Source organism: Rissa tridactyla, chromosome 11 (genome assembly GCF_028500815.1).
Source record: "Rissa tridactyla isolate bRisTri1 chromosome 11, bRisTri1.patW.cur.20221130, whole genome shotgun sequence".
In the NCBI taxonomy this organism is placed as follows: Eukaryota; Metazoa; Chordata; class Aves; order Charadriiformes; family Laridae; genus Rissa; species Rissa tridactyla.
The window spans coordinates 3,299,762-3,312,067 of record NC_071476.1 but is presented as its reverse complement, the minus strand read 5'-3'; the positions used below and the strand labels follow the sequence as shown (position 1 = coordinate 3,312,067).

General features: G+C 42.3%; 1 protein-coding gene across 7 annotated transcripts in view; it reads left to right on the top strand.

Moving 5' to 3' along the window:
- GRIA1 (glutamate ionotropic receptor AMPA type subunit 1) overlaps nucleotides 1–12,306 on the top strand; it is a 125,794-nt gene that overhangs the window by 80,195 nt on the left and 33,293 nt on the right. For all 7 annotated transcript variants that reach the window (XR_008468836.1, XR_008468835.1, XR_008468834.1 and 4 more), the window contains exons 7-11: nucleotides 897–1,064; nucleotides 4,707–4,811; nucleotides 6,964–7,074; nucleotides 8,019–8,225; nucleotides 9,366–9,736. Coding sequence is in view for 4 of the 7 variants with exons in the window: in XM_054217209.1 (XP_054073184.1) it covers nucleotides 897–1,064; nucleotides 4,707–4,811; nucleotides 6,964–7,074; nucleotides 8,019–8,225; nucleotides 9,366–9,736 (962 nt within the window). In the remaining 3 variants the exon portion in view is untranslated. The remainder of the gene's footprint in view (nucleotides 1–896; nucleotides 1,065–4,706; nucleotides 4,812–6,963; nucleotides 7,075–8,018; nucleotides 8,226–9,365; nucleotides 9,737–12,306) is intronic.

The following is a 12,306-nucleotide window of genomic DNA, read 5'->3' as shown; positions in this document are numbered from 1 at the left end:
TATGTATTTAAAAAAAGGACTCATTAACTTCTTAACCTTTGACTTGTTTACTAGATATTCAGTGATAATAAAGTCTTTCCAGATGTTCTTTCTGAGCATTACAAATCCGTGTGTACAGCAGCGGGGAAACATATTTTAATTCCTAACACAGAAGACCCTGAAGCTGTTAAGGGGCGAGGGAGGGGGGAGGTTGTTTTTGTTCTATCTGACATTTGAAAACAAATACGCTTGTGACAAACACTCAGCAAGAGAAATGTCAACTTAGGAAGTATTAGTTTAAGAAAGTTGCAAACAAATAAATCAGTAGGTGATCATAGGAGAAGGAGTTAACTCTAATGGTTACTCTTCGTGCCAGAGTTTTACACTAGTTTCTGTACAAGCTTCTGCTTGAATAAACTCATCTTTTGCAGACTTTTTTGCACATTGAGGTAGAATTTTCTGGCCTCCATCTGTGACCAGAAAGGGTCACTTGTTGTTTGATTTTGCGTATCTCACATTTACACTGTATAATGTATTCCTTAAAAGTTGAAGTCAATGATTCTAATTAAAGAGAAAGACTCACGTAAAAAGGTGAATGGCTTTTGAGGCTGAGTCCTCTTCAGGGAGGGCGAACTGAAGGCAGCTGGGCTAGAAGAGTGACAGGCGAAGCAGAACCACCCTTAGCTCTGCGTCAGGAGCTTCCCCTTCATTCTCCCATCCTCTAGGTGAGGAGGCACAAACTTTCACGAGTCAACAGGACAGTAGTGACTGCAGGGAGCAAGAGAGTGTTGAACTTCATAAATGGAAGGATGAAAAGAGGGCAAGTCATCTGAAAAGTTGCTGTGAGGCGATCCAGTGTAGCACACCCGAGGTCGGCTCACACTAACGGCAACGTACAACTCCTCTTCTCTTTCTAGTACACATCGGCCCTAACATACGATGGCGTCCGGGTGATGGCCGAGGCATTTCAGAACCTGCGGAGGCAGAGGATCGACATCTCCCGTCGCGGCAACGCCGGGGACTGCCTTGCCAACCCGGCTGTGCCCTGGGGACAAGGCATCGACATCCAGAGAGCACTGCAGCAGGTTTGAAACCCAAGCGATGTGTGCACTGCAAGGAGGGCTGAACATAGTCTGTGGGTGGGGGAAGAGGGGCGATTAGCAGCAGAAATGGTGAAACAAATCCCTTGGGATGAGGAGCTGATCCTTCCAGATTAGAGCCAGGTCTCCTAAAGAGTTCAGGTGTGCATCCAGCAAACTGCTTTTCCTGATACCATCTGATATGTCCTTGCCTTCTCTAATTTCTGTTGAAGTTCTGGGACAGAAAAGCCAAAATATTATCCCATAAAATCATGGGTCCCTATTTTTATCTTTCCCTTCCCAAGAGAGAGACCTGCTCAGACCATATTTTTTGCAGATCCTTCAATTCTGTGAACTTGGCTTCAGTTCCAGATTGCTAATGGAGCTTGAAACCATGTGAATTTTGCCTTATGTGTTGGCTGTCATCAAAATGTTCCCCAAACCCAGATTATAGCTTGTTTCATACTGTGAGGATTTGTAAAAGTCTTAACAACAGCCATTTAGATAGTTTATTGCTTAAATCTGATAATCTTGCTTTTTCATCCTGCATAAAAATGCAGATTTTTGAATAAACAAACATACTGCATGAAACTTACAGCAAGAGAGGAAAACAACACACTCTTACCAAAGACTTATAAAGGTAGAATATTTTGAAATTTCATTAAATTTCAAGACTGACATTCATTTCTAGCATTTTTCTTTTTTCAGACAAAAATAGACGGATTCTTTGCAAATACTGCTGGTTCAGTGTTATCCAAATATAGCTTATCCCATCTTCTTTCCTTAACTGTGAAGCAGGCAAGAAGAATAAAATTAATTTGATTAATTTGCAGCATATGTAAATTACCCCAAGAATTTTGTTTTGATTTGGTTTTACCTTACTGGTAAACGACAATTCCTTTAAAACCAGATCTTGCATCTGATGTGATTTTATTGCTTGGATTCAATTTGTTCCCAGGCCTGTCATTGACTTTTTGTATGACCTTGGGCAAATCACTGTCATAGTTTCTCCAAACCCTAATAATAAAATCGGCCTCCTTGATGCATTAGGGAGATCGGTTACCTAATAAACATGATATGCTTGGAAGTCTTCTGATGACTAATGGGTTCTCAAGTATTTCCTTTATTGAATTTATGAGAATAGGATATCAAAATTAGGTGGCTAGAAAACACGATTTTATGTGTGTGTGTTGGAAAATCTCCTCTGAAGTTTCCTCACTCTTCATTAAAACAAGTTCAAGAGTCTTAATTTTTCAACTGTTGTGATTTTGGGCAAAGAACATGGAGAGCCATTTGCAAAAGTTGTTTCTTTACCATTGAAAAATTATAATTTTTAGAAAGTTCAACAAGTTCAGTTGTGATGTTCAAAATAAAAGGTTCTGAAACATGCAGGGGAAGGAGTCTCCTAGGAAAATTTTAGCTATGAATTTAATAATCATCCAGCATTTAGTATTGTAGCAAGAAAGAGGCAGATGGAAATAGAAGAATTTATGATTAGATTGAAGGTTTGAGCTATCCTTTCTGTAAAGACTCACAATTAGGGCAATTCTTACAGCTATTCACAGTGTGCTTTCTTTTCACCTCCCATTTTCTAATGCCTCACATTTTATAAGCTGTTTAAAAGCAAAAAGTTTCTCTACTTATTTCTACTCAAATGTCTGGAATAAGCTCCTGAATTGCTTTATTTCTGTTTAGTGGAGGAAGGAGTCATGGATGGCAGGAGCAAAGATGAAAAGCAATTTGAAACATTCTGCAGTTTTTCAAAAACAGAAATCTAACACATTTCAGCAAGTGTATGCTTTTATTAAAGAGAATTACGGGTTTTTTTCCCCGGGGAAAATGCTCACAAAATATTGCTTTAAACCAATACACTGAGGTTTCAGTTGTACTTTGAAAAGATTATGAGAATTTTTGACAGATTTTTTTGTTAACGTTATTTGGTTACCACAACTAGTAAGCAGTTAGCTAGTCCCTAACTGCTGACTAACCCTCTAAATCAGAAGGCCACAATAGCACCTTTCTCCTCTGGCTCTCCCAGCCAAGAACCACACGCCTGTGTCTTAGACACAAACACACTTAAAAGCTCCGTGCCTCCAGTTGGCTTTACTGGGGCTTAGCACGGTTTAAATGAGTCCTCGCTGTATTTTGTAGTGATTCAAGGGGTCTCAGAGGATGGTAAATGACGGAAAAGTTGTGCTGCAGCCTCCAAGATGGATGGGAGAGACCCCTTTTGCCATTTCAGTGCCGCGTGGATATCACAGGATTTAAGATTTCATTCATTCAGATAGAAGAAATTGCTGTACACCTGCCTTTTAGTGCATATAAAGCTACAAAGCAGCTGTGACCTGAGCTTCAGAATTGGTCAGGACCCGAAAAGAAAACCAGAGGGGCCATGAAAAAGCAGGCACGGGAGTGCTTAAGACAATGGTGCTTTTCTAGTGCATCTATCTTTTATGGGTGCGTTGTGTCTTGTGAGAAGAGAAGAGCGTGTTTCTCCAAATGTCACCAAGAATACCTCTTGACTTGAAGGAGCTTCAGAAAATACTGGCAGATGTTCATTTTCATGACAAACCTTTGCAATAATAGCTGGAAAACAAACACAGTTTAAGCAGATTAGCAACAGATTTCCTCCGTAATGATATAGCCTAATTTCTTCACCATGGGTCTTTATTCTGTGGATCTCATAGTACTTAAAAAGGCTGCTAAATACCTGTTCCTGTTTTACATGTGGGAAGACTTCAGTTACAGGGACAACAGATTTGTCGAAAGCAAGTGGAAAGGCTGAGAACAAACCTTTGATTCCCAGTCCAGGGGCATGAGCACTTCTCCAGGTGCTCTCTGTAGAGACCCAAATTTCCACTCCTTTTCCCATGTTCCTCGTCCCCACTGCCTGGTCCTCACACATAGTATGTGACTCCAGTTGGAAGCCCTTCTCCACACCAGGCTGGACATTTTTGCAGTAAGTCAAATGGCCACTTTGTGAGGAGAAGTTCAGAACACGGGTGTGATGTGAGCAAAGCTCTTCAGCTCCGCAGTGTTATCAGAAGTTTATGATTCAAAGTTTCCTATGCAAATTTCATTTACAGTACTAAGTTGTCAAGTTTTATTAGGCTGGCGCAGAGGTAATTAAATTTGCTTGTTAAGTGATAGACTCCTCTCTATTGAAAGATGGCAGCTGGGAGCTGTGGCCACGGTTTCATATTTCCTCCAAATACAGTTCCTGATTTGAACTGACAAATTGTTTATCAAATCCTGACTCCAGGTCAGATTTAGAAAATACAAAAAAACACAAAACCCAAGGAGTTCAGAGCTGATTTAGCTCACTGTCAGATCCCAAGAGGTGATGGGCTCACACATGATCTAGCTCTTATACATTGCTGAGCTCAGGAATAGACCACTAAGTTTAAGAGAAAGGGTTTTTAAAAGAAAGGGTAAGTTAAGAGAACGGCTGTGCACGTGGCCAGGCATGCTGTAGAGGGTGAACCTGAGGGAAAGCCCAGTGTCAAATAGACCTTCTCTCTCCCCTGCATAGATCTGAAAGACATGACTGCACTCTCCATCCTTCTTCCCCTCTCTTACTGCTGCCAAATCACCACCGCGCGAGATACTGACCAAATTGCTCTCCTCATGGATATTTATGTCTTTAAGGTCCGTTTTGAAGGATTGTCTGGCAACGTTCAGTTTAACGAGAAGGGACGGAGGACCAACTACACCCTCCACGTGATCGAGATGAAACATGATGGGATCAGAAAGGTAAAGTAGAGAGTGACCCGAGATCCTGTGTCAGGCAGCAGCCTGGTGTTTGAGTTACAGTGTGGTCAGGTCTCAACAGACGTTTCTATTTATGAAAGCTTGCATGTGGAGTCACCACAAGTTCATTCCCAGCTCTCTGCATGAGCAAAGCCAAGCACTTGGGAGAACTCATGATGTATTACTAAAAAAATACAACATATGGAAGGGGTTATCAAGAGCAACAAGGGCATCTCAGTTGCGAGGCAGGGATTTCCAGGATAGTAAGACTTGGCCAACTCAGCCTTGCTATTGGCAGGGCACATTGGCTCAGGCTCAGCTACGCAACTGTCTGGCTTTTGCTCTCCCACTTTTCTTTTCCAAGGATGAGCCAAGGCAGAGCCAGGCAGAAGCTGTCTGCACTAACCCATGTAGGTGAACCCTTTATGTTGACCTAATTCTGCTCTCCTTTAAGTGACAAGAGCTTTACCACTAACCATGTCCTGATAGCTACACAAACATTTGTGCTATTCTGGAGTCCCTTTTTATATCCCAGGCACTTTGAAAAATCTGGCCTTCTTCAGGAGTGCCGATGCCTTGAAACACTAATCCTTTTGAAAATCTGACTCCACGTGCTTATGTCTCACTTTAGGTACTACCTATTTGAAGAACAAAGAATAGCTCAGTAATTATAATAGTTTAGCGTCAATCGAGGAGCACTACTAAATATTTTGGAATGGGGCATTCACTGGAATCCCTCTGCACCATCCCAGTCCCCTGAGAAATAAAATGCTTGTTTGAAAGTAAGAAAAACTGCAAATAGTGAAAGTTCCACATTTACAGCCCCTACCCCCAGTTCATACCTACCTGAGAGCAGTCAATGCGAGATCAGAGCCCACGACAGTCAAGCAAAAAAAGGCAGATTTGTCATCAAGAAATAAAAGTAGTATCATCTTGAAGACGTACAAAGTGGTCTTCCTCTTCTACGTGGCATTCATAAGAGAACAAATGCAGTATTATGTCTGGTGTGGGGCTCTCAACATCAAGAAGTTGGCGATCTTGGAGAGAGTTTAGAGGAGAAGAAACAGAACGGCTAAATGTCTTGATTTTGCTGTGTATTTACTGACAGAAATTATATTTGTTTGAAAGACACGTACATCACTGTCACAATGCATATTGTATCTTAGGCCCGCCCAGTTAGAAGTGCAAAACAAACATACGGGTCTCCATTTATGTTGCCCTGGGGCAGACCTTTGGAAGCTCTTTCCTCACTCTGCTTTCTTTTTGTCTGTGCAATGAATAGAGATGAGAAGCCTGCATAGATTTTTTTTTTTTTTTCTCCTGAGCTGCTATGATCTCTAATCTGCCATCAGCAGGCTCCTGGTCGTGCCCTGTGTTAATACCCTTTCCCATTTACTGTGATAAGAAACTCCTTTCACATGAGCAGAGCTCAAGCAACTTCATACTTACACGAGGTGATGGGAAACCTCTTACAAAGTCAAGCCCTCAAAGTGGATAACCTCAATGATGATCTTCCTGGGGGACATTTGGTGGCACTCTGCTTTACCTGCAAGAAGAGACAGATCAGCCCAAATCCCTGATTATTAATAAGCACAACTTAACATGAGAGTTCTTCACATTACAACTGTTCAGCTTATTCATAACCCCGAACTTTTGACAGGGTTGGGTTGGGTTTTTTTCTCACTTCATTTTTTGTCCTGTTCTGTCAAGATGTCTTAGGAGTCAGTCCTATGTTCATGCAGGCTTTCAGCTGCGGGATAGTATTTTATCACCCTGTTGCATCTGGGCATGCAGCAGGCGTGCTCACCGTTAGAAACACATTCAGAAGTCACAGAGGGGAAGTGCGAACTCTTGGAGTAGGGTTGGGACAGGGAATTGCAATAATTCCCCAGTACCGTGTGCCAATTGTGTTTACATGCGTACAAGCACTCTGCTACCGTAGCGTATCCTGCACGTTACTTTCAGGCTGGAGGCATGGTGGGATGGGGGGGTTCCTGGTCCCCCTGGCAAAAGACATCAATAATCAGGAGAGGAGATCTCTGATGGGGTACGAACATACAGAAAGTGCTGACTCTGCTTGGATGACCCTGTTACTGTGTCTTGGTTAATATTAAAAAGAGATATGAAAGAGATGCCCTGGTTTTGTATTTGGCAGATTGGTTACTGGAATGAAGATGAGAAGTTGGTTCCAGCAGCCATAGATACTCAAACTGGCAACGAGTCTACAAGCCTCCAGAACAGAACTTACATAGTCACAACCATCCTAGTAAGTGCTGTGGCTTCTGTCCCAGCTCTCCCTCTCCCCCAGCTCCCTTATCTGCAGACTCCCTCTTCCCCCTCATGTGCCCTCCTTTGTACTATATCATTTTTATAACAGCAATAACAATAATAATAATAATAACAGCCCTTACTGTTTCCTGCCGGGTCCATAAAGGTATCTGAAAATTGCCGTGGCTAATTAAATAGGTATTAAAGAGCTCTCATGCTTCAGTGTGGAAAATACAAAAGATTATGACAAGATAGTAGACACATCAGCATAGGTAAATTAGGAACATTATACCTGTGCTTTGTATTTAGCCCACAGAATGGGGGCTGTAATTCTGGGAAGGATAAGCTGTATTGTGCGGAGAGTCTGAATCATAGCTTTAAAAACAAATCTCCACTATAATCATGAAGGAATAATAGGTACCCCATAATGTATGGTATCATGTATTGTGTCATTGTATACGCTTACCCTGCAGAAACACATGAAATTTTATTAACTTGTTTGTTGAATGCTTACTGTGAGTCTATGGAGAAGACACAATACCCAAACCGAGTTAAAGATCTTTAGGGCTCAGTCCAGTCCAGCAGATTTGATTCTGCCTGTGCCCACATAGGCAGACATGCCTTTAAAAATTCAAAGCTCAGAGGCACTAAATATCCCTTGCAGAACTTCACTGAAAGGTTTGTTACCCAAAGCCCCTCAGCTACTGCATTTCCCTCAGGTCCATCACTGCAGAAGCTGCACACAGATTCTGCATGAATAAATAGAAAACGCCACAATAAAAATCACACTTCATACCTTCTAAAAGAAGCCCATTGTGTGTTGACTGTGCCCTTTGGCTTTGCAAGGGGACCAGAAGCTGCACACGAGGCTTCACTCTGAGCCCCTGATGTGCATCTCTGGAAATGTGGAGTGTGGCTCAATATTGGTGTTCTCTGTACCAGGAAGACCCATATGTGATGCTCAAGAAGAATGCCAACCAGTTTGAAGGCAATGAGAGGTATGAAGGCTACTGTGTGGAGCTCGCTGCTGAGATCGCGAAGCATGTTGGCTACCACTATAGGCTGGAGATTGTCAGAGATGGGAAGTACGGAGCCCGGGACCCTGACACCAAAACGTGGAACGGCATGGTGGGAGAACTCGTTTATGGGGTGAGTTTCCAACCTCATCCATTGTCTTTAGCTCTTGGTACTTGAGAACACATTCAAGCCCTAGAGTAAAAAGGAGCCCTGCCTTCTCTCAGCCTGAGCTGTCTTGAGGACTGCGGCTCTGATAATGCAAGTAATCAGCCCAAGTAAAACATTTTAATTTTGGGGGGCACAGCACATTCTGTGCCTATGGAAATGTCAAAATGTCTCCTATCAACAGTTCTAAGATTCTTTTTGTTTCCATTTTTGGAAGAACAAGTATTGAAAGGTCAAACTTTCCCATGGGTAGAACCTCCAAATTTTACTCTATTTTATCTTTGCATGATAATGGCAGGGTGAAAGAAGGAAAAGATTTCAAACACTTCGCATGCAGCTGGTGAATGGTAGGACTAGGCCATTTACTGTCTAGCCACCCGTGTCCATCATCTCAGATATACACCTGCACCCTGTGCTTCTAAACCTGGTTCACTCTGGTAGTTCTCATTCTCTGGTGTTTTAAGTCAGAGGGGTCTAATTTTCCCTTGTAGGGAATGGGGAAATTAGTGTAGGGAGCACCAGTGCCCAAGTCTGTGTCTCACTGTGTTGGAGCGAGGGATGATCTGTCTCCCGCTGGTAGCTCCACGTTATACGCCGACAGCCATTTCAATGCATTTCCCTTTCCATTTTCAAGACAGATTGTAAAATAAGTGGAGAGTGCACATCAGTGTCACTGGAACATTTTTCCTCTTCTCCTGCATCAGTTATGCAATCAAAAAACAGTTCCTGATGGAAGTAAACATCCCGGCATCCTTTTTCAGGCGATTGGCCTTTCTTGCCTCTTTTGATGTCTGCATGATAAAGCTCTTTTAGTGAAAATCATCGGCATCAGGCTGTGACATCAGTGGATAAATCAGACAAGAAGAGCTAGGGGGCTGCAAAAAGAAAACGCTGTGATTTCAAAACAGAACTGGTAATCAGTAGTGAGAAAATGGAAATAACCCACCAATATTACGGGATGCTGCTTTTTAATATTTCCATTGCAGTTGGTTTTGTCTGATTTCTTCTGAGGCAGCGGGGGTAAACAGAGATAAAAGGAACGTAAGCTGGATTTAATAGATACATTTTATCCGCAGAATGCAAATCTCTTTCCTGTCTCTTTTTCAGAGGGCAGATGTGGCCGTGGCACCATTAACCATCACTCTGGTTCGAGAAGAAGTTATAGACTTTTCCAAACCGTTCATGAGTTTAGGTATATCCATCATGATAAAAAAACCTCAGAAGTCCAAACCAGGAGTTTTTTCCTTTCTGGATCCTTTGGCTTACGAGATATGGATGTGCATTGTTTTTGCCTACATTGGAGTGAGCGTCGTCCTCTTCCTGGTGAGTCGCTTCAGCCCTTACGAGTGGCACACTGAGGAATTTGAAGAAGGACGAGACCAGCCCGCCAATGACCAGACAAATGAGTTTGGGATATTCAACAGTCTCTGGTTCTCCCTGGGAGCTTTCATGCAGCAAGGATGTGATATTTCTCCAAGGTGGGTTGCCTTTCCCAATGAACCTTCTTACAGTTCATGTGATTTAATCTTTCTGCATGCTTTGGAGCTGAACAGGATCTTCTTTGACTTTCCTTCCCAAATCATAGTGTAGTCTTCTGAATCAGTTACAGATTCAGAAAGGATCCAAGGGTTCACAGGTCTCACACCCATGAACTTGGGACCTCAAAATCGGGACCATAAAAATACCATTCTAAATTTATGCTGGGGAGTTCTTTTGAGGGAATTTACAGAAATGTAGACAAGATTTTCTAAAGGCACAGATTTGCAATCAGTTTTTGTCAGTCATTTATTTTGTTGGCATTAGAAAAAAAATAAAAGTCATTCTAGCATTATAGGGAAGCTACAAAATTCCAGTAATGTAGGGAGAAATAATACGGTAGGTGCCCAGTGAAAGGTTATATGGTCTGTGCTGAAGATTATGGAGCACACCGAGTGGCTTGAAGTATTATTGGCCTTTAGAAAGGTGAGAGCAGAACCAAGTTTTCCTTCTGGTTCCCATTTCATTCAGTCGTTCTTCTGCCTGAAAGTTCAGCAGGACCCAAAGTCCAAAAGGTTCCTGAAGGGACTTTTGGTGGCGACATTTATTCTCTGTACAAATTAATGACTCTTGTGATTACGTTTGTTAATTTTTCTTGGGAAAGCTAGCACCATACAAGGTGGGTGAAAACCTGCATGAAATGCAGAAGATGTAAATCTGCAACAGAGACACAAGCAGAGACTTATTTTTAAATAATGTCTGGGAATGCCTCCTTCATTTTTGAGAGCTGTATGTCCATAAGTCTTACGACAGAGATTTTGCCTACTGCAGGCGCTCATGATACATATATCTTCTCAATGCCTTGTTCATACAAAGGCGTTCAAAAAGAAAAGAAAAAGAATTATAAGAACTAAATAGCTGCAAGCAGGACTCTGATAGATGACTCTGATAGATTTTCTTATTTATTTGCACAAGTTTTATGTTCAGTAAGTAATGTCTGTAATAGCTGGGGGATTTTTCTTGTGGTATGTGTATATTCATCTGAGGCAGGACCAGAGGTGAACCAGGGATGAAGTTTTTGACACCTCCAGTGTTTTGTGTCCAGGGCAGAGGTACTTAGGGTTTGTGAGGCTGAAAAAGGGTTAATGAGCTGTGGCTTGGGATGTGGATCAAATGTACCCATCATTCGCAATAGGTCTGCTTTGGAGGTTGGTTGGTTGGTTGGTTGGTTGGTTGGTTGGTTGGTTGGAGGGCATGTGGACAGGTTAAGCACCAAAGCCATCAGACGCTGCAGGACACAGCTATTGTTTGTCCTCTGCAGCAGCAAGAGGCACAGCGTGTCTCTGCACCACTCCCACACGCCTGGGTATACACGCAAGCTCATTGCACCAGGGAAGTTGCTTGTCCCAGTTTAGGCCAAGAACATTTTTGGCCAGATTTGACTCAGACCAGAGGTACTGCCAGTCACAAGAATGAATTTACAGGCAGTATATGCATTTTCTGCATTTACGTGCCATGGTGACATCTGAAGTGATGCTCTGATAAAAGCAGATGGCCGTTTTCTTTTTTCCCCCCATCCTTCCTTTTTTGGGCTTTGTCTCCCTTCTCTTCAAGGGAAATCTCATCAGAGATACGTGTCTTGTGGGTGAACAGAGTAGGCAGAAGTTAATCTCCCACATGCTGGAATGGCATCAAAGTTTGGGGAACAAGAAGGAGGCACAACTCTGTCGGCAAGTGGAGCTAACACTGCGCAGCCCGGCAGAGCTCCCGCGGGATGGCGGGGGGAGGCCAGGCACCAGCTCGTTGGCTATTGGGTGGCGATTTGTCCAAATATTAATGAGCTTGTTATAGCGGGGAAATAAGAGCCTGCAGGGCACTTTGATAGTGACAGCTTTTATGAATATGTTTTATCATCTCATCATTGATTAGTAGGAGTCCAGATGGAGCATTCAGAAAATCTTCCCAGCAGAAGGAATTTCAACTTTATCGCTGCCTTGTAACACAGCCCTGTGCGTGAGGATAAGGTTATTGCCATTTTCATTCTCGTCGTTTCTCCTGTCATCATTATCCTTATTTAGGAAAGAGAATGTCTTCCTTTGGGGACATTTCATTAGCCAGTTTGTGTTTCAAGGAGGAGCGTGGAGAGGTGAAAAGCTGAGACTTTGAGGAATAACAAGTTTGGAAACATCTTTAATAAAAAGTGTCAGGGAAAGATCAGCGGTTTTGATTCAAATAACAAGATTTGCTCTAGCTAGACAACATGCTTTGAATCACCATTTCAAAGTGTTGTTTTATTTTCCTTTGAAATGGGAAATGAGAATGATTCTCTCATTGTCATTTTAATGTTGTTAATTTGATGATCCTGATAATGAAGATTACAATTTAATTGAAACCAATATTTTCCCATGGAGCACAAGAGCACTTTCTGACTACAAATATTTGCAAGAAGAGAAAATTTGAAGAAAGAAATATGGGAATTATTATGGCTCCCAGTACTCTGAGTACAGCTCCTTGTGGTGGTTGCAAGTGGAGGGGGACATTTCTGTGAAATGCGAAAGCAAGGAGGAAGCAG